At 36.8% G+C, this 27,325-nt stretch overlaps 1 protein-coding gene across 1 annotated transcript; it reads right to left on the reverse strand.

Annotated features, from left to right (window-relative positions):
• Window positions 1-11,018: 11,018 nt before the first annotated feature.
• On the reverse strand, window positions 11,019-25,680 carry LOC114071256 (unconventional myosin-XVI-like; the record flags this gene model as incomplete). The annotated part of the gene is made up of 4 exons (XM_027909035.1): window positions 25,636-25,680; window positions 24,171-24,279; window positions 14,620-14,744; window positions 11,019-11,144 (listed from the first exon to the last, which is right to left on the reverse strand). Coding segments are annotated over exons 1-4 (405 nt in total), but the record flags the coding sequence as incomplete, so codon positions are not given.
• Window positions 25,681-27,325: the final 1,645 nt, after the last annotated feature.

A 27,325-nucleotide genomic window follows, 5' to 3' on the forward strand; every position in this document is an offset into this window, starting at 1 on the left:
AGCTGAGGTGATTCTTTATGTTATTGGCTGTTACTATCCGCGCGTTCTCTGTACGTTTCCCTATTGGTTGTACCCCCTGTCAATCCCTAAACTCCTCCCATGTTCTAGCCCCTTCTCCCACCGACCCTATATAAACCCCGTTCGTCCCTCACCCGGCGATGCCATTTTGGCTCGGCAGCTGGCAACAGCCCGTTGTGCCACAGCCCCTTCTTTTTACCCCGAAGTTTTCGGCTGAGCACTTAATAAATATCCCAGCTGAGCACCCTAACAGCAGTGGCGTCCGTTTCCTACTCCCCCCGGGCTGCGGCACTGAACTGCATTAGGACTGTTGCCCATAGGTCAAGAGAGTTGAGGTCACACCTGGAGTGCCATGTCCATTTCTAGACTTTTCAATACAAAAGAATACACAAAGAGCCCAGAAAAAGACCACTAAGATTATTAAGAGAATGGAGCACCTCACATGAGAGTTAAAAGTGGGAGAACTGGAATTCTTCAACCTGGAGAAAAGAAGGTTCAGGGTGATCTCCTTCATGTGGGTAAATACCTGAAGGGAGGGTGCAAAGATACAGAGACAAGCTCTTTTCAGTGATGCTCAGTGACATGACAAGAGATAATAGACACAAGCTGAAGGCTCCATCTGAACATCACATAACTTTTTTTCACTGTGATGGTGACCAAACACTGGCACAGGTTACCCAGAGAGGTGCTGAACAGGTCTTTAAACCTAATGAAACAATGAGTGCAATACTGAAAATAAAAAGCTATGAGGGAAACTGGACACAGCACTCCAGATGTGGCCTCACCTGATGGCACTGCTCTTCCTAAAACACCTCATGATACCATTTGCCTTCTTGGCCACGAGGGCACACTGCCGCCTCATGGACAGCTTGCTGATCACCAGGACCTTCAGGTCTTTCTCTGCAGAGCTGCCTTCCAACAGGTCATTCTGCTGTACCAGCCTGTACTGGTGCCTGGGGTTACTCTTCCCTAGGTGCAGGGTGCTGCATTTGTATTTGCTGAATTTCAGATGTGTTTTCTTTTCTGCCCATCTCTTCAACCTGACGAGGTCCCTCTGAAGGGCTTTGCAGCCCTCTGGGGTATTGGCCACTTCTCACAGCTTGGTGTCATCAGTGAACTTGCTGAAGAGGCATCTGCCCCTTCATCTAGTTCAGTACACAAGAGATGGGGAGCTTCTGGAGAGGGTCTAGGGCACTGGGGTAATTAGAGGACTGGAGCATCTCCCTTATGGGGATAGGCTGAGGGAGTTGGGCCTGTTCAGTCTCAAGAAGAGATGACTGAGAGAGGACCACATCAATGTCTGTAAGGGAGCATGTCAAGAAGATGGAGCCAGGCTCTTCTTGGTGTTGTCAAGCAATTGGACCAGAGGCAATAGGTGGAAACCAATGCACAGGAAGTTCCACCTGAATGTGAGAAAGAACTTCTTTACTGTGTGAGTGACTGAGCGCTGTAACAGATTACCCAGAGAGGTTATGGAGTCTCCCTCACTGGAGATACTCATGATCTGTTTGGACACAATTCTGTACAATGTGCTCTGGGATGACCCTACTTGAGCAGGGAGGTCGGAACAGATGACCTGCTGTGTTCCCTTCTGACCTACCCATTCTGTGACTCTGTGACAAAAGGCAGCATAAATAAATTCACTATAATAGGCACATTACAAAGCCTTCAAGTACAATGCCCTGTGACAAAAAAGTGTCTTTTACCCCACGTTACATGTCAGCTATAAGAAAGCCAAATGCTCAGTTTCATATACCACAGGCTTAGAAGCACCAGTGTTGTCCAGCTGATAGACTGCAAAACCTGTTGCCACAGATAAGTAACTGCAGTGATAGGGTAGGAAATAAGGGACATGGAGGAGCGATAAGAGAATCTCCCCGTGCACTTGAGCTTGCAAAAGCAGCTCCAAATGCTCTGAAGCCATGCTATTTTTACTGTTAATGAATTAGGTGGAGAGCAGAACTACTGCTCCTAGAAAGCGTCTTCCTCTCTCATTTACTCAGATATTTTCCTCTGAAGCTACATGCAGAATGCTACATGTGTGCCGGTACCTGCAAAGGATAAGCTGCTGGCTCTGGCTGAGCTTTGAACTCTGAGTCCCCAAGTCCCAGTGTCACTAACGTAGATCATTTATTCCCCTTTCTTTACCATCAGAGAGATACCTACTTAAGTTCTAAATGCAGAAAAGGTTTTATGCAAATGTCCTCATGTGCTGTTTTGCAGAGCAATGAATATGCATCATCCAATTTGCATATTACCACCACAATAAATTCTTTCAGTCTTTCACTTTTCTTCCCTGTTGATAGAAACAGTTCTCTCCACTCCTCCACTCAACACTAGACATATCCTACCATCCATAAGTGACCTGGTTCACCACCAACCTTTTGGTTACTATCCCCCTTCCCAGTTTTTTATTCCTCAGACATTTCTTGACATCCATTGCTCAGTTCTCCTTGACTAAGCCCTCATCACCTTCCTCCTGCAATTTTCTTCTACCTGCTGTCACTTCTCAGGTTCCCACTCCATTTTGCTGGATACAGTCCCCAGAATGCTCTCATCCACAGTGATACAAAGATGTACACTAAGAAACTAGTGGATCAATAATCTTAGATCAAAATCAGTATTATTTTTGACCATCAGACTCACACTATTGTATGAAACAGTGAAATCACCAAGTATTATTTTAATATCTAAGATGTTTATTCACTAAATACAGCAAAACTCCTGGGCAACACGCAGGAAATATCGCTGGTTACACCATTATAATCTGCAGTCTTCACCACTGAGTAAGATGACCTATATCTCCATTCATAAGAACCAGTTTTCTATTGCTCATATGACTAAAATTTATTTCACTGGGTTGAAAAGTGCACATTTACCTCACTGTATGATTTTTGTTAGGCAGTTTGCTAGGACTGCTGCCAGTAAAAGCTTATGATTTTTCAGGTGAGTTTTTTTGTTATTGGTTTGTTTGTTTGTTTTTAATGAGACAAAAAAAAAAGCGACTAAAAATGAAGCACTTCTGGTAGTTGGTATGGGAAGATATTTTACTTGTCCTTGTGAGCTCCAGTGTTTGTATGATTTGAAGACTTTGTATTATGTAGAAGGTGAATTCCATAGGCTAAGAATATTCCTTTTGTTTGGAAAATCATGAAAACTTCACCAAGCTTCAAACCTTTGGAAAAATCAGCTCCCAGACACTTACAGGAAAGTTTTTTTTTTATTATAATGGATAAATCAAGGAGCCCACTTTTGCTAGTACAGTCCACTGTAAGCCTGTATGTTAGCCTAATCAGTATCAGTCCTCTATTTAAATATACACTTGGATATTTAAAAGATTTGCAATAAAAAAAGAACAGAAAACAGGGAAGTAGTTCAATTTTTATTACTGTTGTTATTATTATAATTACTAAGTTTCTGTGATGGAGGTGCTGTAGCTTCGTGCTAGCCATATTTTCCATAGATGGAATAAATAAGATAAGTCATGGAAAAATAAAACTCCTTAGAATAATACTGGAGACTATTTAACTAATTAAATGGGGTGATAATAGGCACTTCAGTAAGCATCAAGGGCATAAAAAAGAGAAGTGTAGGTTAGGGACCTTAAGCTACCGGGGAGTGAAACAAATTCCCAACATTAGGGAGTAAGGTAATTATTAAGCCATTAGAGTTCCTGTGAATTGAGTTTTTAAGATGACATATTTGTTCTCCATAACATAACAGCATGCCTGAGAAGATTGTATCTCCCTTAAAGCCAAAATTTCATATGTGAAGCCCTAAAGAAGAACACTGTTCAGAGGCTAAATAGCATTTCCTCTGTTGTTGCAAATCTGATCCACAGTACTGCTCCAAACACAGAAAATTACATCTGAAACTCATTACAGATCTCCCTTCCTAATACAATATAGATTAGGAAGACATTTTTTTCTATTTGAGTGCTGAGAAAAGGGAACCATTACCACCTGTGGTCAGCAAAGTGGAACAGATTAGAAAAACTAGGTTGTGGGAATAAAAAAACCAGCAGCAGGGTAGATAGTGGGGTGGGGGAATAGAAGAGAGAATAGATAAAATGCTGGACTTTGGAACTAACAGCATGAAACAAATTACGAGAAAGGGAAGAAGGGAAACGTGGCAAGGAGCTAGGATGTAGGGAGAGACACTAAGCAGAAAAGTGAAAGAAGAATGTGACATAGTGAGGAAAAAAACACTGAGATTGAACAAGGGAGATTGGGACCATAAGCAAGTGGGACAGAAGGGCAGGAAGGTTGGCATGAAGTCAAAGTAGAGAGAAATGAAAGCTTGGATCAGAACCAGGGAGAGGAGGAGGGGCAGAAGCTAAGTGTGCAAAGAAATTAGGATTGGGATAAGATGCATAAGGAAAGAACATGAAGCAAGGTAAATGAATAGGACAATAAGGCAATACAATAAGGACAAGAATAGGGTAGACTGGAGGCAATGGGACAAATAAGATTATACGTTGGAGGAATGAACCATAAATGTCAGTTCATGCACAGGGCTTGAAATGGAACCCAAGTTCCTCAAGTGTCACCACTACCCTTCTGCAGTCAGCAAGTTTAATCTATATGGTCTAAGAGTATGTCTTTAAACCCTCTAGAATAGCTCCAGTAAAGGAGAAAATCCTAATGCTGTTCTTGGCTATCAAAGCAAGTGACAAAGGCCAATTAAATGTTTTTCTACAGCTGAAGTAAACACTTCATCAGTCTTTACTTCAAGACTGAAAACCTGCATTTCTGTTTTTCAATCCACCAGGAAATTAGAACAAGGAAAAAAGTAAATAAAATAAATCATGGAAAAATATTATCCGATCTTGTGATTAACGATATTAACAAGTTATAGTCCTACAAGTTACATATTGATACTATTGTGTGAATCTAGGTTTTCTTGACTTGTGTTCTGTACCCACAATCAGCATTTGAGTTATTTACAGAAATTTTGTGAATATACTGAGAGTGAAAGAAAGATATCACAGGCAGAAATCCCAAAGTGGTCTCTCTGTTTGAGGAAACTGAGTATAATTTGATCTGACAGGAAATATGGCTCCTCTACCTGAGTACAATCACACATGCCAAACATGAACAAAAAGACTAAAGAAAAAAGGGTGAGATATGTCTGGATAAAACATTCTCTAGAGGATTTTCTGACCATAAATTAAAGATTAAAACTATTTGACAGGGAAAATATTTATTGCCTGAGAGACTATATTCCTTTTGAAATACTAAACAAGCACCCCCTTCTTTAGGGTCTTCTCATTGAAAACATTTGTGGAGTGTGTTTGTAAAAGTCCAGAAACTGCATTCATAGGAACTGTTATGGCAATAGTCAAACTTGAATGTGATCAAATATAATTTCCTACAATGAGTTCATATATTTCTTCTACACTGAAGCATATTCTATTTTTCCTATTTCAAGGTTAACATACACCTAAAGGAAATGAAACTACAGCTCATCGTTGAGTCAAATAACTAACATGTTTTGGTAATGATGAACAATACTAGTTTGCACAGTAAGAAGGTGTGTTCTCTGAGACTTCAGTAAGGAGTAGGGTCCCTTCTATGATCCAAAAGAAATGTTGTGTTTTGATGAACCAACTAGTCAGAGAGGTATGATTCAGTTCAAGCAAAGAGGCCAACCAAATGTGTGTTAAGGGAGAATGTATTTACAGAATTGCACTTTCATGCATAAATTTTGGAAATTACACAGGATGTACATAAGACGCTAAGAAACATGAGGTAGGCATCTGAGATCTCTAAATAATTTTTATTTATTTGAGATATTTCCAATTTATTAATAGGAATCCTTGCTAGTACAGGAGTTACTCATGCAGAGATATAGTCAGTAGTTCAACGAATCTCTTATCCTTTTTTTTTTTTTTTTTGACATCATGAAACCCTTTAAACCTCAAAGCCAGAGGCTAAATCTGTCTCACTAAGAGAGTGCAATGGAGCAAGCTTAAGTATCCCCTATAATCCATACTGCTTAACTGTTAGCTCTCTCCCTGACTCTGCTTTGGACTGCTCCAACCAGCTCTCTAAAAACAAGACTAATCTCCTATATAGGAAACTAGCTCTAAACAACATGAATGTGAGCCAGACTGCTGCCTGGCTTAATCCCTAGCCCTCTTTTATTTAGTGATTTAACAGTTTAGATATAGGCGTCATCCCCCAAGGTTGAATTTTGGGAGAGGTAGTGTTTCAGCTACTGCGGAATCAGCTCTGACCTGCATGCCTCCGATAGCTGCTTGAAAGGTGACATTTCTGTGATAAACAACAAAGAAACAGCTTGTGCCTGGGAATTGTGCCAAAGTACCCAAAGCAAATGTCAGAGCTGCAGCCTATTCCCACCACAGGGAGGGTGAGTGTGTGCTCTCCTGATCACAGCAGCTGGAAGGTGTCCAGCAGGGATAGTACTACCAATACCAGATTACTAACCGCTCACAAAGTGATTGCTGTGCTAAATTCAAATTAAGGAGTCAGCCTGAGAAATACAAGTTGTCCTTCCGCAGTTGGTATCAGGGCCAGCACGGGCAGTATGGTACCCAAGTGATGATGTGTGCCCTGCTCTGGTGCGCACAGACACCAAGCACATGCACACCAGCACTGCCCACGCTGCATGTGAGTGCAACAAAGGAGTCCCAACTGCCATCAAAAACAGTATTAAAAATGTATATGTCCAGAAGGCTCTATTTACATAGGCATCCTTGACATCTTCTAATTTCTTGAGGCTAGCTTTGTTGCCCTCATAATCTTATTTTGAAGAGGGTTTTGTGTGTCACTGATGTAGATTTAGATGTGTGCTACAGAGGTTATTATAGTCCACCATTTTATAAAGGTAAAATTATTAAGGTAAGCAACTCTGATAATATAATAATAATAATAACCTCAATAATATCAATTTTTGCTATAATTTTAATATTTCAATGTGCATTAAAAACATAAAATTACTTTTAGCCCTAATACTTACGGGGTGGGAAAATGACAACAATGCTAGAAACTCAGAATAATAACCTTGTTTAAAAATATGTGTATTCTTTAATGCTATTGCCATTATTTAATATTTGAAGCTGGTAGTATTTAATTTACCAGTCTGTTGCACTCACTGGTAACCTAATCTGTTGCTGTAAGGCAGATTCTTGTCTTACAAACAGAGAGACTGACCTTTGGGCAGTAGCCTCAGCTGCCTTATTCTGTACTCAGTAGCCATATCCTGTATACAACCCTCAAACTCAACAGAAATATTCTGCATTCCTATGCAAGAAAAATGTTCTACTCTGCATCTACACACTCTGCACTCATAAGCATTTATCATTCATCCATGCTCTGTTCCAATATTCAAACTAATAATGTTCTAACAAATTTTAAACGGTAAATTTATCCATTAAATTGGTTTTCTTTACAAATCTAAATTCAGATAGGTACAGATTTTTTTTTTTTTCCAATATCAAATAATACATACTGACACTTAAAACTATAATTTATTCCCTGTCTGGAAACAATGCAATAACCTACTGCTACATTTTGCTTGTGATAAGATTGTTGTATTGTTGCAAGTATCTAACTCTGATGCCTCTGTAGGATTCCCTCTGTGCAGCTTTATGCTTTCTAAAAGTAAGGCATCAACTCCATGCTCACTTCATGATTACCAGGGAGACCTAGAAGACCAGTGGGCAGTTGACCCATCCTTTGACCCCTTTAGTTTGGATTCCTCCTGCAGAATTTTAAAATGTTTAAATTAGACCTCTAACATATGCTACTTGCCCACGACCTCTACAAGCGAGAAGGGTCATCCCCCCTATTTTAAATGCAGACCCCTAGAATTGCCTGATTTGTTTTCTAGTGGTGATTCTTCACATTAAACAAGACAAAACTTGGACTTTGTCCTTAAGCTTAGTTGGCTAAATTTAGTTGAGAAGAACTCCATCTAAATAAAAATGTGTTTGCCATTACTGAGGTATCTCCACAAACCAGGTTTTGATTATAATGTGTGGATATAATGTCTCTCACAGGCTTAGCTCATTCAGATTGATGTATCTTTCTCCAATAATTTCTAATATAAATTACTGTGGAAGATGGAGCAATAAGCTTTTTCTAATCCCCTTAATTTACAACTTGAGATTTGTAACAAGAACCTCACAGTGCCTTTATTCTTTACAAATTTCCTCCTGTGCAGATACAAATTTAATTTTCTCACTATAAATTTAAAACCTCAGTATTTCCTTCTTTTGTTTTTCCCCAGGTAAAGTAAATTAGTACCATCTCTGTTGCTGCAATTCTTACAAATAGCCAAATGTGGTGGGTTTTTTTTCCGTTTTGTGTATTTGTAAACATAGAACTGTATATGTGTAGAGCTCAGGTCCTTCCTGAGTCTGATGCCACTCTGAAATAGTAAAACAATTTCTTCATATCACAACTCAATTTTTTTTTTGTAACATAATATGCAAATGGCATGTATGTAATGTCTATAGCATAAAATAGTTCAAAAATTAAATCTGTAATTTGTACAACTAATCCAATTTTATTCATGTGAGAAGCTTCTCCATACCTGTAGATACTTGTTAAAGAGGAAAAACTAGCAGTCCCTATGACTCATGGAATGCAATATTATTTATATATTGGATGGGGTTTAGTCGCAAGTAATGCAGCAGCAGTGCTAGCAAACTACTCAATGATAATGGTTCAGAACAAGTTTTTTTAAATTTTTGCGACCAGTCATTAAAGGATCATTGCTTATTAGACAAGCTACAAGACAAAAAGAGGCTATTTTTCTGTTCGGATACATTCCTGGAAGGATAGAAATCCACTTAAGAACTGAAAAGGACACCAAACTAAAAACCAAATTGACTTTTTTATAGTCTTCCAGTAGAAGATACAGATTTATCACTATAGCAAGTTTTTAAAGTGAGACTTCTTAAAAAAATATGCCACAAATATGTGTTAGAAGAGTGTGAAAATGTAACGGATGGAGTCCAGAACTTATGTTAATGTCTGTCTCAGGGCACATTAATGTTTTTGGCTAAAAAGTAACTATTCCCAGATAAATATATTTTAATTTAGGAGACTATCCAAATAATGTATTGAGTAAGGTTATTCCCATTCTGCCATACTATTTTTTCCCAAAATAGTAACAATGCTCATATTAGTCTATAATTAATTACTCAAAATGGAATTATAAATACGTTATGCACATGAATTCATATTAAGGCTAAAAGATGTTTCAAAATTATCGTTATAAGACAGGAACTTTAAAAACACGCCAATGGTTTCACTACCAAAAGAAATATCCCCAGATATCTAATAAATCCCTCTTATAAAGCACTTTAAACGATTTATTTGTTTTCCACAAACAGAATAATGTGAAAGATTTATCTCCTAAACACTGGAAAATTATCTATAATGATAATAAGCTATCTCCACATTGAGTTACTCATTAACACTACAAAGGGAAGATATTTTGGCCTGTATATAACTGCTAATTTTAGTGAGGAAGAGTGCAACGTTACTTCATTTGTCTTTCTCTGTGCATACCCATAGTGCTTGTACAGACACTAGCACACCTGCTCCCTACCTTCTCACTGAAAACTCCTGAAATAGCAAGAGTTTCACTATCAGGAGTAACACAATCATCATGTGGGACATGAAGGGAGATACAGTTCAACAAAAGTTCCAGCAAAAAGGATCACTTCACAAAAGAGCAATCTGACACCTTAGAACCCTTCAAAAAGGAAAGAAACCTTTTTTTTTTCCATTAGCCACTTTCAATTACAAACTTTATATGCACAGGTCTGTTTCAAAAAGAGGAATATCTAACTTCACAACAAAAAAAGGTATTTCAAGTCGTCCAGAGTTAGTGTTGGAAACATATGTGTTACACATACACAAGCAAAGGCAAGTTCTTTTCCAGTCCATTCAAGTCAGTTCTTTCAAGTCCTTTTCAATAAAAAGAGGATTAAGATTTCACACTACTAGAAATGTACAGCCATAGTATAACTATAATATTGCAGTATAAAGCCTGAATTTATAAGCCATGAAGAAAATAAGAAATAGTAGCCCCAGCTCAAAACCGTGTCACTGCTATTACCTTACTTCTGAATAAGAGTTTTCTTGCCCTACTGAAGTCTGAACACAGGCAGAGTGAGTGCATACTGTCGTACCACATGAGGATCCAGAGGGATCAGTGAGAGTAGTAGAACTGTAGCAGAACTACAGAAAAGCACAGCATAAGATGGGATGAGAAAACTAAGTCTACAGTACATGTAGCATGCCACTGACACCTCACTTGTTAACAAACTTTTGGTTCAGTATATTTTTTTAGAAAATTTTTCACTGTAAATGTACACTATGAGAAATTAGTGAGGATGCACTTCAGGCCATACATATATAAACCAATTACTTAATCTATTATGAACATATGCTGAGTTTTCACACTTTGTAAAAGAGCAGATACAGGGTATCTCAATATGAGAAATCTGTATCCCAGCAAAACTAATTAGCCTCAAAGACATTTATTTTTACTATTATTCTTACTAAATTTTTACTATCTTCTTGCTATAAAGTGTATTCTTTAATTCTGAAGTCTGAGCTAAGATGCATCACAGAGGTTTCTGGACATCCTTTCACAGATATACAGCAAAAAGTTAGGTAAAAATAAACTTTGACATCAGACTACAAGAAAATAACAGACAAAAGTGTTTATTTTATCTTCCTTTCAAATGTCAGTGCAAATTTAATTTTTGCTGGAGACAAATTGATGTTGATGGTACATTGATTTTAATGAGCTGTATGGGTTGACAGCTTTTCAACGTTTATCCTCAACGATAAATACTCAATGATCTCTTGTCATTTGAGATGTCATCTAATCTACACAAATGTGAAAGTTTTGCACAATAAAATCAGAATAGTCACTCTGACTTCAAAGTATTTGTTATTGGTACAGAAGACTATCATAAATAAAAGAGAAGCAGGTGAAAAAAAATCATGCTTTACCTGTCCATACTTTGCAGCTAAATGTAGGGGTGTCCAGTACTGATTATCCACTACATTGAGATCAGCCCCATGATCCAGTATCAGAGATGCAACATTCTTGTATCCATTAGCACAGGCCACATGCAGCTGCAATATAAAAATTAAATGTTGCTTTAAATAACTCAGAAAAATCCACAGAGTGTTATTAAACATCTTGACTAAATCATTATAACAATGAATACAAAATACACATGTGCTAACTACAGACTAAAAAACCATTGTGTAATCTTTTTTAGCATTATAAATTATAAGACCCACCAAAAAATGAGAATGTTAGCTTATTGAGAACTACTAAACAATCTAGTCTGCTTGCCCTTTTTCATAGAATTTCAAGCAAAAATCCTTTCAAAGATGTTCAAAAACTTCATGAACCCAGGAAGAATCATACATTTCAACAGAACCTGAGCTCTCTTAGAGCCTAGACCTTTTGTGACAGTTCAAATATCTCAGATGTAAGTTGACACTACTTTACTCCAAAATGAATTCATTAACACATAATCAAACCGGGCATATTGAGACTGCAGCACAAAATTAATCACAGAAAACACTTTCTCAGTTTTGAATCACAGATACTTTATTTCCTATAGTTGCATTTCTTCCTTAGATACTTAATCGTTTTAATTGGTAATTATTTAAATAATTTTAGTTGAATTTCTGTATCTGTAAACTTAATTTCAGAGTCAAAGTGTAACAGAAGGAGGGTAGAAAAAAGTAACAGACTGAGAGAAACTCAGGTCAGAACGAACTTCAGGAGGTCAAGTAGCACAACTTGCTGCTAAAGCAGGGACAACTTCAAAGGTATCTGTGTTTGCTCATGGCTTGTCACTCCAAGTAGCAAATACAGTATGAGTGATAAGGCACTGAACACTGAAGTGGTTAGAAGGGGAAAAAAGAAATTCAAAAATATCTTTTTTAATGGTTGATTTGAGAAGCTAGACATTATTTTTTGCAATGTATTATTATTTAGGGCTCTACATATGTTTGGAATTTATATCAGCAATCAATTCCACTATCAATGCTGTCTATAGAATGAGGGTTTTTTTATACAAAAAGACATTTTATTTTTTATTTAATTATTACAAATAGCAAGTATGTAAAATACATATAAAAGCAATATAATACCAGGCAGGTCTTGTGAAGAGAGAAATAGGGAAAGACAAATAGTAGGTCAATACAAATAATTTTCTGTGGTAATAATCAAGTAAAAGAGGAAAATGCAAAAAATAATCCTATATCAGGGAAAAATTGTGATTTGCAGTTTTGGTGGAAATCATTTCTTATGTATGGTGAATAACTGCTGAGGCACATACTTCATGTGATGAGACTGATCCAGGTTACTTTGTCATGATTCTCTGCTATCATTTCAAACATTCCCTCCACTTCTGGGAGCAAAGGGGACAACATTTGAATTTGGAATTTGGCACAATATAATTGCTCATCCTGAGTCAGAAGGACTCGATACTCAATGGTCAGTAAGAATAGGGCATAAGAAAATTATAGAAATTGAGAACTGAGATACAGTGGTAATATGTATCCACAAATCACACAGCCCAACTACATGACTTTTTCTTCTTGAAGTATTTATAGCTGAAGATATTATCTTACTGATGACTGAAATGCAAAAACCTGTTACTGCAACTGTGTAGTTCCAAAGTCGCTATAAGCATAGGAGACACCAATATCAGAGTCCAGGATATTATTTGTCTTACCTACTATTTCTGGTTTATCTGCACAAGCAGAGTATGGATAAAGATTTGAGTGGGAACATGCTTGATGCAGAGGGATGAAACACAGTACAACTCATCCAAAATCTTCCCCTGGCAAGGGGACAGAATATCCCCTCCCTGGGGCAGAACACCAATTCTGCATGCTATCAATACTCTGATTTCCAATGTACAAAACCCTCAAAATTTTCCTATGATTTGACATAAAACTGTAGGGGAGGGGGTGTCTTAACAGAAGAAATTACATTTTCTATTCAGGCATCAATTTGACAAGTGCTATTTTAAAGCAATTTAAAAGTTCATAGGACAAAGGAAATATTTTATCACTGAAAATAGAAAAACTATTACAGGAGAATTTTACAAAAAAATTAATTTTAACAAATATTCTGTGTCTGTATTGCATGTGTACATAGACAGGTGCTCTGAATCTATGAGAATGTGTGTATTTCTATATTTATGACAATACTTTGTTTGATTAAACTTACTAACTTACACATGGATTTAGACTTATATTCTGTCAAGAGAAAACAAATCTGATCTGGGACTTACAACCGAGATATTTGTCTTCTTTGTACAGACAGATGTAGAGCAACAAAACACTATTCCCAGAACCCTTTGATACACATACAACTATCACAGACTGACTGACTCCACACCCATGAACAGAGAGAGAGCAGTTTCACAAATCCTAGACTTCCCACCAGTTTGTCAAACAAAGGTTTTGCATAATAGAAATCTCAAGTAAAAGCAAATTTATCTGCTTGTTAACTACTTCTTGAAAAAATCAAAATTCAGCATAAAAACTGTTCATGCAAAAAATATCCCTAGTTAACATTTCATTAAACAAACAACAAAAAATAAACTCTTCATAATATTTTTCTCCCAGTATTTGCAGTACTGTTAAACCCATTTCAGACATGCACTTCAACTGTTCCAGTTAACTACAGAAAATATTTTATACAGTAACATTTACCCAAGTTCATAACTCAGATTAACTGTGTTAGCCAATTCAGACTAAAGCAGCAATAAAAGTTAATTATAATAGGAATGTGTTTAAGCAGCTTAGCTTAAATGTATCAGAAAACTGGAAGTCAAATTAATACATTAGGAATTAAATTAAACTTGTGCTGTTTTTTCCCATCTCTTCCCTGCTTTCTTCCTGTTTTTAAATACAGTTAACTGCCTTGGCAATCGTGTTGAAGATTTTATATGTAAAGAGCACATTCCACAGACATGCTATCTATGGAAAAAATATACTAATTTCAAAATTATTTCACAGCTGAAGAAATAGAAATCCTGACAAAACAAAGGGATGGAAGATCTATTAGCAGAAAACCAACATAATGAAACCCAGCAACTACAAATAATAGGTAAACTTGGGAGCAGGAGTGCTTATCCACTTATATGGTGGATGCTTCATTACACTGAATCAATATGGGATAGCTTCATGAAACAGTGTTTTAGCCTGGCTCAGCCAGAAGATATTACCCAAAATAAGAATCCCTGAGTTATGTTTCAGCTTCTCTCTCTCACAGAATGTCAGAGATCACAAGTATCTGCTGAGCATTGAACTACAGTGTTAATACTTTTTGCTATCAATTTTTATGTTGCATATGTTATATTTAGTGGCTAGAAAGTTGTCATTAAAATGTTGCACTAGCCTATTTCAAAATCTATACTATGCAGGGAATTGACACACAGGTATTTTCAAAAGGCCAAATGAAAACCAAAATCTTGGTTCATTTTGCTTTTTAAAAGAATTGCCTTGCAAACATGCTCACCAGAATACTTGCAGTACATGTATATTCAATAGGTGAAGATTACATATTCCCACTCACCAGGGTAACTCCTTCATCATTCTTTTGATTCACGCTTCCTCCACTTGATATGAGCTGTTGGACATCTGTAAGCATTGTCATAGGTCTCTGTATCTTCATTTGGCGCAATGAATTCAGCTCTACACCTGGAAAAAGAAAAGGATAAAACCTTCTGCTACTTCATTCATCAATAAAGACCAGATATATGATTTTATGTTCTGTCAGCAATACAAAATAAACTGCCCTGATCTCCCAGTGCCTGCAAGAGCAGTGGTAGGTAAAGTAGTTGCAATATCATTAAACTCACTAGGATTGTGAAATAACTGTAAATGGGAAAAGAATCAAACAATCTAAGGAAGCCGCTCAAGTGTTTGGTACTTACTTAATTAAAATTATTTTTGGTTGCATTCTTTCAGCCCTGTGTATACATCACAGTACCCAGACCAGTCCCTCAAATCTGTTGGCTCAACTGCTTAAGAGATTGTGAAGTGAAGCAAATGACAGTAAAACTCAACACTTTTTTATGTGCCTGGGTTATTTTTAACTGGGATTAGTTCTCCAGCTGAGCCTAGACCATTGCAAGGCCCCATAAACCAAGAGAAAATGTGGTGTGGAGGCAGGAACAAATGGGAGAGGATGAAAGGAATTAAGGTTATGATATTGCTTATGTCAGCATTGCTACTGAAAGAAACAGTTGTCAAAGAACAGTATTTAAAAGAAGATAAGCAAGGCAGTCTATAACCAAAAGTATGGTCTCCAGTTTGAAGAGGTTTAAAATTAGAAACAGGATACAACAAAAATGCTAAGTGGGTAAAATAGAAACTGGCTGTGGTTTTATTGGAATATCTATCCAAAATTCAGGGCTTCATTCTTCTGCTTCTATCTCCACGTGATCAATTAAATGCATTTATAGAAAATCTGAGGATAAAAATTCTTCCTCTCTGCCCTGGCCATGACATAAAAAAAACCCCCACAACATTTATATAAATGATTTCTTTGTTCTCTTCCACATTTGTCAGTGAGCTGAAAAGTGACAAACTGTAAGTTTATTTAATTAATATATATTTAACTTCACATTTTATCTTTAACAGTTCTTGAAGTTCTTTACATTAATAAAACAATTGACATATTTTTCAGCGTAAAATCATATTTTACGTTTCTTAGTTTTAATCCACCCTGGAATTTGTATAAATGAGTGTACTATATGTAGTTCATCAAAAAATCCCAACAGTTTTCTAACATGCTACTGTACACACTTCCTTATCTTCTGCTGCCTGCAACACTTGTAAGCATTTGTTTCAGCTCTGAAGTGAAATGTTCAGGGTAAGCAGACTTCCTAGCCACATTCACTTATTCTCCTATTTTCAAATAACACTGAATGTAAACCACAAATCTGAACATAAGATGAAGAAAATTACATTTTTTCTGTATCTGGATTAACCCTGTGATCTTTCACATAAATGTAATTTAGACACACACAAACACACACATATATATATTTATATGATACTGATAGATGAAATTAGACAACCACCTCAAAGCAGAAATGTGCTGACATCCTATTGCCTGACAGTTGCTGGACTAAAACACAATGTGAATTTCATAGGATGTTCTCAGTGGCTCCTAACAATCAATGTATTTATTTCATCAGAACCAAAGCTTTTATGCCTTCATCACATTTCAGAGTAATGATTTTAAACTACCTGATGACATTTACAGATTACTGATGCCACATGGCACCAATTAAATCTCTTTTTTTCTTTCTGTTTCTGCCTATTTCCTGATTCTTGCAACAGTAAACTCATGGTTTAACATTATTGTCCCAGTGACAGAACTCTCTCAAATACCAAAGTTTATATTTACAAAACACCATGTGGTATAAAGGGCAATATACATCCAAAATTAGTTATGGTTTGCAGTGCTGACTTAACATTTGAAACATACAACCCTGACAGACTGCGAAGCCAAAATGAAACTTCACTCATCATGATAAAGCTTTTTCTAATGTTGTCAGGTAAGAAAGATAAAGTTAAAAAATATATGTAGCATTTTATACCTGAAGAGGGCATCTGTTCTTAAGTACTGCTGACAGAACTCATGTTAGTTTTTTATTTCTCTTGGTATGTCTGGTAAACAATTAGAATAAGTTTTGATTTTCAAGGATAGAGGCAATGGGTGGAAATTAATGCACTACTGCTTTTGTCTGAGAATACTTCAAACACTCAAAACCAAAAACTAAATTCACAATCCACAAATTAGAAACACCAGTTTAGTCTTCAGCAAAAGACTTCTGTGGTGGGGAGCTGAGAAGCAGATTTATCAAGTACGCACATGTATCGGTATCTGAGGTTTAAACAAGGAGACCTTGTCACTAAGTGCTTTCCCTTAATCAAGTTTGTAATTCTGGAGAGTCCACTCTCCCTCCCCAGGGAGTGATACATTTCAGGAGTTTAGATAGAACAACAAAATGCTACTCATAAAGTAAAGTAATACTTTCCGTCTGAATCGAAGAATGACCTTCCCATTGCTTTTCAAAGGGGAAATGTGGTTTAGATATTCAGCTGAAATGGGATGACAGCCAGCATGAATAGAGGAAGAAAAACAAACTGGCATGTACCATGGGAATGGATTCACATTTTAAAAAATGGAAAGTTGAGGGGAAAAAAAAAAAAAGGCATAGGAAGGAAAATACACTCCAAATACCCCGTAAAATCAGAAGAGCTACACGCTTACCAATTCTGAAGGAGATAAGATGAAGAAGGAACACTTAAACTGTAGTGACCCTGCAGGGCACACATTTGGTGACAAGTATCAGTGCTGATGACAGGCATGAGCATAACCTAAAAGCTACAAAATAAATTACTTCTCACTGTATAAGAGAAACACCTGACAAGGCTGTTTCATGTACTGTGGCTGTCTCACCCTCTCTGGCATATGATTAAAAGGGTGACAACCCAAAGGAATATAAAAGCCTCAGATAAATAACCAAAAAGTAACTTTCAGAAAATTGCAGTGATAAAGAAATGCGTGGCAAACAGAACTGAGGAATGCTATTAAAAATATTTTCCTCATAAATGTCCAGTACAAAGAAGCCTCTCCATCTGCAAGGGGAACACCTGTTCCTGGGACCAGTACAAAGCAAAACACAATTCTCTCAGCCTTTCCTTGCAGGAGAGGTGCTCCATTCCTCAAATCATCTTAATGGCCTCCTCTGGACTTGCTACCAGCAGGTTGATGTGCTTCCTGTGCTGGGGACCCCAGAGCTGGATGCAGCACTGCAAGTGGGGTCTCAACACAGCAGAGTAGAAGGACAGAATAACCTTCCTTGACCTGCTGGCTGTGCTGCTTTTGATGCAGCACAGAATACAGTTGGTTTTCTAACCTGATAAAGTTTATTTCCTTCTAGTCTGAAAATGCTATCAGAAATGAAATTCCCACCTCCTCCTCATGTAGACATCAGAGTGACAATTCTCCCACTCTAGTGAAACATGCTTTTTTCTCCCTCTTTTTTCTATAATAAGGATACTGATGACCCTTTCAGCTAAAATTAATTAAATGAACTATGACACTTCTTAACTTGTATGAAAACAAAAATATTTTGTGTGATTTACTTTAATAGACTGGCACAATCTCAAGGCTTAAAGTACTCATTTGTGGATATATATTGCATATTTATTATTCTATTTGGAATATGGATACTAGAACAAAGAAGCAAAACAAGTATACCACTGCCTCTGGTTACTTGTGATACATATCATGTTTGAAATAAGATCTTCATATACAGTATTTCAATACTCTGGATTTCTCTGCAAGGTCTTAATGTGTTATGGTTAATGTTTTTGCATGAGAGCAGTAAAAGCAGGCTAATCAAGACACACCAGGGAAGCAGGAGCTGAGGGTGAATATAGGGCAGGCAGGGCAGTGTCTGTGTTGACCAGGGCACAGTCCCTCTACGCAAACAAGAAAATCAAGAAGGTCTGGTGATGGAAATCAAGGCCAAGAGTATTCCTGCGACTGTCAGAAAAGCCTCTAATGACAAATCCAGATAAATCAGTTGAAGCAAGGAGTCAAGTCAGTGATTCAGGGTTGGGATCAGCAAGGTTCATGGCTGGACACTGGACTACCTCAAGCAAGGACCTGAGCCTAAACATGGCTTCGGAGACAAAGGATGGGTGAAAGATCATGACAATGCTTCTCCCAGCTCTGCCTCACAACTTAGCTCATCTCTCAGCCAATGGCTCCCAGGTTATATGGCTGTACCACATCATAGCTGGTTTTGAGCACAGGCAGCCAAGCCCCAGGGAGAAAGGCTGGGGAATAGGTCACAGGGCCTGTGGTGCACTGCCAGCACTGGCATTTTTTTTCCAACTTGATAATGGTTATAATTTCAGGAATTCTATAAAAAAAAAGGATTACATAGATCTTATGGCAATGGAATTAGATTATTCCATCATAAGTTGTTTGAAAGGATACTAAAAGGGCATCCCCAGTTTCTCATGCTCTTTACAATCTTCTTTCAAACCTTTGCAAAGCCTACTAGTGAAGGAGATGCCTGTTTTCCTCCTAGCATCAGTTAATAGATCATAAACTATTAGCTATAACTTAAAATGTTAATTCCAGTGCCAAAAGTCTGCATGGTAGATTTAAAGGTTTTTCCTTTGATGGAAACATATGGGTAACATGCTGGAAGCACAAAAATATTAAGAGGAATCTAAGACTTCAAAGTCAGTTCCCCAAGAACTAGAAAAAAAAAAAAGGTAGTTTATTCATGCTTCTATTAGAAAACATAAAGGCCAAAGGAAGATAAGCATTCTCAACTATGACATTTTCTACAACTATGACATCTGTCAGCTGTGTGCTCCATTTTTTGGATTTGAAGGGATGTACTGACTCATCTCATTTGGTCCCCTTTTCTCACTGGCAACACCAACAGCTAACCCCTATCAATTAATACAGAAAATAGATTTTTTTGTGTGTGATAATCTTATGGGCAGGTGGTTCCCAATCAACAAGAACCAAAGTGAAAAAACTTTGAACCACTCTGAGGCTCTTGGGTTTTGATTGCTCATTTTTCTGTCTACAAACAGAAACTACTGCAACCCACTGCATCAATATTGTTAAAAGAAAATTTGTAAGCATAAAACAAGATCATGGTGCATATGGTTCTAAAATATCAAATATATCAGGGGATTTAGTTTTAGCTGAAGCTTGCTGATCTTTAGTGCTAACAATCCGTATGTTTTGGCATTTTAGTCAGTGCTTATTGCAGTATATTAGCAATATTTCCTTAATGCCTGTGAAACAGTTATATATATTAAAATTTAGGGCAGTATTTTTCTGAAACTATGTTGATTTATATCAGCTGATTTTTTTCCTTTGTTAGATTACTAGATTCTGTAGTGCAACCTCAAAGTTAAAACATTTTGGTGTACATATTCCAAACATTTTTTTTTAATTAATAGCAACCAAAACTGATGAAAAGTAACACATAACTGAGATTTTTGTTTTGATCTTATTCTCATAAAAAGCGCCAGAGTGTTGAGAAACACACAAATTTTTTTCCAGGTGTTGGCAGTTGTGGGTAGGGCCTCCGCGGAAGAGCCAGGGGCTGTCCTGTATGGACCACAGACAGTTCTAGTCAGCTCTAGCAGGCCCACTGAAGGACGTGTGTGACACATGGCAAAGCAGACAGATATTCCTGAAGGAACTGCATACCTGTGAAAAACCTGCACTGGAGCAGAGGAAAAGTGTGAAGAAGACTCCCATGACTGCCATGTACTGACTTGAGCTGTTTCTTACTACCTGAACCTATTCCAATTGACAATTTTCACCACGTTGAGTCTGTTTTGCAGTTTACAGTAACTGATAAGCAATCTCACTGTCTTTATCTCAAACCACAAGCTTTCTCATCTTGTTTTCTCCCCCTGACCTTCTCAGGAAGGGAGTGAGTAGCTGAGTAGGAGTTTGGTTTTAGTGCAACCACACCAGATTTTACGAATAATTTCAAGTTACTTTAGATTTTGAATCAAAATTAATTTTTGGTGGGTCTTCCCATCACATATTAGTTTCACTGTAAATGTTTCCTTAATCCTTTGCCCACTAATTTTCTGAATTTCCCTTATGCTGTAAGTTAACTGTTAGCTTCAGGGAAATTTTCCTTTTTGTAGTAATTCACAAGTTGGCTATTTCTGGCTAATGTTAATCACAGTGTAAGATTCTGTACTAACACTTAGTTTCTTTTTCTTTTTTATTCTACCTACTGCTTCAAGGCAGAAAAATAAATTTATTCCTCCTATTCTGCAGCTGAAGAGTAAAGTTTAATCCACTTGCTAGTAAGTATTTAATAAACCGTGGTCTATTTTTGTGAAATCTGCACAATATTTTAACTGATTTAAACCATGCAAAAGTACCTAAATAGATAGGACTTGCACATGATTTTGGCTCTATGTACAGTTTTCTGAGACACCTGTATATGATCCCCTTAATATTCAGATCCATTATTCACACACCTTGGGATACCAAAATAGATTTTGCTGAAGTGCATGAAATCTCTATTACCATCCAAGGTCAAAAAGCTATATCCACCTATTTGAAATTATTTTACCACACAGAAAATGAATTGTTAAAACAAAAAGAATACTTTGCAGAAAAGCAATGCCCATTTTTTCTTATGTTTCACAGTAGAAAAAGAAATATCATCTATACCTTTGGGTAGATATGTTATTTACACAAAGTCATTCTTAAAAAAATAAAATCATAACAGATGATTTTCTTTTGCTTTTGTAAGAATCAGTTACTGCATAAACTCTCACTATACAACACTCAAGAAAAACATTAATTCCACAAATAGTCTTTTCTCGGATTAAATAACACAGCTGATGTTCTTTGAATGCACAGTTACCCCTGAAAGATGGAGCCTGAGATCTTGGAGGACAAAAGAGAACACCTCTCTTTTGGAAATTAATTACAGTGAATGTGTCACCTCTTATGATTTGGCAAATACAGGACCAAGAAACATCTGCCAATCATTTGTAGTTTATAGCTGAGTCATGCAAGAAGGGAAGTAAACAAAAATGTTGCATTCTTCAAAGTATTAAATATTTAAAACAGTTTAATGGAAAAGGAGGGAACATAAGGATCATATGCCATAATCAGAGTTTCACTGACACATTTTTACAGTAGAGCATTCTGCCTCTAAAACAGAGAACAACTAGCAGTCATTTGAAGTTCAATATTTTTTACATGTCATTAATAAATCAAAGCTTTGCCTTTAAATATTAAGATGTTATTTATCAAAATAAAGGTTATGGAAGTTGTCAGGTGGACTTTCTTGATGACTCCAATAACCAACCAGGTTTAGAATAAAACAGGAAAAATAGTGAAAAAAAAAAAATCACCTTTTCATTTCACCTCTGAAGGGAGACACTTCCTGGAAATAAACAATGAAAGGATAAGAAGCTAGATGCAATAAGGAAAATTTCAACTGAAAATAAAATGAAAAGAAATGACATAAAGATGGATCAGCACTGGAATGGGAGCCTAGACAGATAATAGAATCTCCAATCCAATGTGGTTCTCAGTAACATGGTCTACTGTCAGGTGGACTTGCCTTGGCAGATATCGAAGTCCTTAAATGTCATGACTTTCTTTTCATAGCAAAACAAGAACATCAGTAACATGCAAAACCAATAACATCTTGACACAGAACAAATTTAACAGCTTTTACCAGTGTTTTACTTGTGGCTGGTCAAATGAATAACCCTTCTGCTTTCCAGAGGCAGAGTATTTCCTAGCACTCCTCTAATGGTGATAGGAATTTAGACACCAAAGTCAGTGTATAGGCACCTAAATACAGACCTGCAAATTTAAATGTCATAAAAATCATCCTACATAGCAGACTTCTATGTCTCAATTAGGTGTTCTGGGCTCCCTTTATAGCACTTGGAAAGAAGCATGAAGTTCAGATGACCCATTACAGATACTTACCTTCACAGCATTTCTTTTAGTCTAAGAAGGGTTTGCTATAGAGTGACTACCAGACACTTGATGAAGATAAATCAACCCAAGTAAAATCCTGGAGCTCATGAGCCCACTAGGCTTCTGAGTGCCTGCAAGTCTGTATGATTAGCTTGGGCTTAGCTAGTAGTTAGTAGAGGTAGATTTCACCTTCATAATATTGAAGTTTTTTAATTTGGAAAGCTCCCACATTCACAGAATTGTATTACGATGAACAGTGCCTTCCTCTCCTATCTACTGGAAAAGAGATGTTACTGATACCTTTAGAATCAAAAAAAGTCGACTGTACCATGCAAGTTCCTTCAGTGTAAACACTTTGCCAAGAAACCAGCCAATGTTTTTGCTCTTTTTTTCCCAAATCTATTTTATTTTGAAAACAAACAAAAAGAAAGACAAACCAAGATAAGAGGAAACATTTTTGATAGATCTGCATTAATAATCGCAAGTAGGCAGATTACATATTGTATGCTACAGGCTTGTTGCATGCTTCAAGCCTACATGTTAAATACCACATGAGCCCAAGTACCTGGACCATTATGACTCCAAAAATCTGCATTTTTCAAAGCAATCAAGTTTTTAGAAGCTAATAGCTGTCTTGCCATTAGGAAAATTCAAAACCAGAGTTCCTGTGCTGTGAAGACATTGCCGGGCACAGAGGAAGAAAAGTTATAAAACTTATGCAACACACTAGATGTGCTGTGAACTAACAGTATAGAACCTGATAATGAGTGTGATTTCCTTTACAGTGTAAGTTAACTTCTATTTTAAATGTTCGTTAACAGAATATAATTTAACTTAGTTTATGCTAAAAAGATTTCTTACATGGAGGTGATGTTGAAATTATACATTTTTAAATTACTGTTCATTATTTCTGCTTAATGCATTTTCCTCAGAGTTAAGATGAACCACATAGAATCCTAAGACAACCTAATAAAGTCAAAAGTAATGCTAGAAATCTCACTTCAGAACCCTTATCTAAATTTTGAACTGACGATCAACAAACCCATTTTTTCAACACAGGTCCTCTCATCTATAACATATTAAGCATCATTCATAACAGAAACCTACCTACAGTATTTTCATAATTAAACCAAAAACAATAGTAATATTTTTGAATAAGTGATAAAGCATCATATGCATGTCCATTCAAATGATTAACAGACATTTATTTATTTATTTAGCAGTCACTTGAAAAAATATACTTTGAGACATATATAACTCACATGTGAAATGAAATACAAATGTGAAACCTGGTCCTCAGACTGTTAAATTAATTGTTTTAAATGTTTCTGCATTGCTGCAGTTTTTTCTGCTTTGAATTTACATTCTAGTCTCTATATATGAAAGGCAAAAGCAGATTTGACAATGGCAACTGCCACCAACCTTTGTTAGTTGTTCCAATCTAAACACACTGAAAACTTTTGTGACTCCAAATCATCTTCCTGCCCTTCATCTCCGAAGTCATATAGTTCAATTAGCTTTGGTGTGACTTACATTAAATCAATATACTTCCATATCATTTTTATGACATTCCAAAAGCTGAAGAGCTGACTTACCATTTTCTTCCAAGTACATCAGAAGGATGCCACTAGATTCAGTACCTTCTACAGCATAATCAAGTGCAATATTTCCATTAACATCTTGCAGAAGCACATTTGCTCCAGCCTATAGGCAAGAATTAAAAGCATTTTAGTATTTTGTAGTGAAATCTCAAAACACAACTGGGGTTCTTACATATTCACATTCAAAAACACTTCAAAGCTGGGGGTCTTAGACAGCAGGCTGATTATAACCTTAAACAAAACCAAACGCATAAAAAAGCAAAGACAAAACAAAGGACTCTTGAATGTCAAAAAGCTGGCTTTGTTTGAGACAGCTGACACTGTTGCCACACTAGCTGTCCAGTCTGCCTTTGCCACAGATGTCTGAGCTGCTCATCAGTGAGTTTTGGAACCACCACCATTTGCAGCACAGCATTTTTAAACAAACTGTCACAGATTACAGTCAAAAGCACTACACAGTAACCAGCAGTGGTTCAAAAGCTGACTGACAAGCAGCACAGACACCCCTGCAGTAGGGATGGGTAGACAGCTGGTACGGGTAACCTTGTCAGCTGGCCCGACCTCTTATGGCCTCATGCATCGATCCAACCTCAAAGAGAACCATCCATTGCCAAATAAAATTGCCATTTGTCACTAACTGGAGACAATGAAAGTGAGCTCAGTGATTTCTGCTGTAGTTCCTAAAGAAGCCAGGCTGAAATTTCTTTATGTTTCATTCAAAATTCAATACAAAGGACAGACAACTAAAAGGAATCATTGAGGGCAGGGGTGGGTGGGAGGAAGAGATTCATGAAAAGCTTGGAAAGAAATCACCAGTATGATAAGAAATCTTATATTTTCTACATTAAATATTGTTAATGTAGAAATTTGCTCTATGAAGAGAAATCCTTTAACTTTTTTTTCTTTAATAAGAAAGCTCTCATACTTGAAAATTCATAAATGTCTGGTAGACATAAAAGTTTACTAGTGTTACATCACTAGAAGTTACAATACCAGCTAAATGTCATTTATCTTCCTTAAGAGGTTATAATATTAATTAAAGTGTCCTCTCTATTGCTTTTAATGGCAAGGAATTATGAAATAGGATTGACCTCAGGTAAATTTAATAACTTTTCCTAACAGCTTGTATGATACAGAGTTTAGTTAATAAAAATGAGAAGTACCAAGGACAGTCTCTCTTAAAACCACAGCAGCAGAGGTCACTGTAATATGAAATTATTAATAGAATGTATGACTGCTTCTTCCTGGAGCTTGCTCTGCAAGTATTGTATCAAAAAAGCCCTTGCAATGGGCTCCTGACTCCTGCACTCTGAGCTCCTGGCTCAGAGTGAAACACGACATGAAACACTAGCAAATTCATGTAGGCCTTATGTCATCAAATTTAAGGTTAAGTCTGAGGTGATTTCCTGAGTTTGCATCATAGTGACAAGGTGACAGACAGGAATCAAAAATGACTCACCTCAGTTGTCTCAAACTCCTCAGATACCCCACTAGACCATATCATGTGCAGCAAAATAATCTATCCTGCTACTAAACACACTACATTCTTCTAGTTTTCCCTTGTTGTTGACTGTAAGGGAAGCCTAGACAGCAAATATAAATTATACATATATCTTCTGAATTGCTAAATAAGATTAGATGAGAGGATTTGACTCTTAGTAAAAAGGAATGAAAGGAGACTTGCAAGTGTAAAATCTTACATTCATTACAGTGCTATGAAAATAAATTTCTACTTCCCTGTCCTGCCAGATAAAATCAAAAAATGATAAAAAATCAAACAAACAGTGGATTTGAAGATCACAGGATCTTTGAAAGATGGTTTAACAACTACTTATTGCACTTGTTCCACTACTAGGGCATATGATTTTTGTTTGGGTTTTTTTCCACGCACAGATCAGTGAGAGTTTGCTGGTGATGGTAGAATTATGGAAGAAATATAACTTCATATCTAGTTGATTTGCAGATAATAAAAAACCCACAAAGTCGTACAGGTATCTACTCTTTGTGGTATATAGATAATCTCCAGGCAATGCTAGAAGAACATTTTTTTCCTTGTTGAGTTTAGAAACCAAATGACCTTTGACATATCAAATTCAGGAAAAGGGGGATAATTATCTTGGTCAGCAGCACACTTTAAACTCCTCTCTAAGATGTAATATCACTGAAAGAAGGACTTCACGTGGAATTACTCAGCTCCAAGTAATTTTTATTGAGTAGTTCCATATTAATTCCTTTCTTAAGAAATGTTCAAAATGATCCCAAACAGAAGGTCAAGTTTGGTGAAAGTTATGGCAGAAGAAGTAAGAGAAGGTCTCAGAATTCAGGTAAAGAAGCAATTCTAGATAACAATGTACACCTAATCTTGCTTAAAAAAGAAATATTTTGTAGTTTTTAATAATACGCATTTTTAGCATGGTGTATCATCCCTGCCTCACAGCTTTATATCATCTATTAGCTTACACCCTTACAGAGGGTGTGCTCTGTCTCACTCTCCAGCTCACTGTCCATTAATGAAGACCTTGAACAGGACTGGACCCACTATTAACCAGTGAGGTACACAACTAGTTTGGAACATGTTGCAGGTAGCAAATAGCACAGATACTGCATCTTCAGTTTAAATTCAGATGGCCAGAACTGTGTTAATGAACTTAAGTGCTTTTGTTATACATATGACCTCTTAGGCCAGACAATAAGAAACCTACATATGATTGAAGTTGAGCAAAGGCCTAAAGAATTAATTTAGAATGCTTAGTTAAAGATAGAAGCTAGATCTTAGGAATTTTAAAGGATGGTACCTTGCATGCTACACACCCAGATAAGAACACAAGCAAAGAGATAGAACAGGAACACAAGGAGATAAGGGGTGAAATAGGAGCATGAGACCAAAATCTTGCAAAATTCACCATCAGGAAATCAGCCAACTAAGAAAGGTAAGAAGTTCAAGTGAGGAAGAAGAGTAACATATGACCCCCTGAGGATGAAGAAACAGGAACAACCACCAGAACAGCACCTCAAAAGAGGGCTCCACCCCAGACTCAGTCCAGGCCCTGCCTGTTATGAGTTATGATTAGATGTTGCAATTGTATGAATATGCATGTAAAGATGTTGAAATCTCTCACCAAAACTGTATAAATTACCTGACTTTTCAA

Source organism: Empidonax traillii, unplaced genomic scaffold, assembly GCF_003031625.1.
Source record: "Empidonax traillii isolate 1590-97213 ecotype Southwest subspecies unplaced genomic scaffold, ASM303162v1 scaffold1923:size49547, whole genome shotgun sequence".
Classification (NCBI taxonomy): domain Eukaryota; kingdom Metazoa; phylum Chordata; class Aves; order Passeriformes; family Tyrannidae; genus Empidonax; species Empidonax traillii.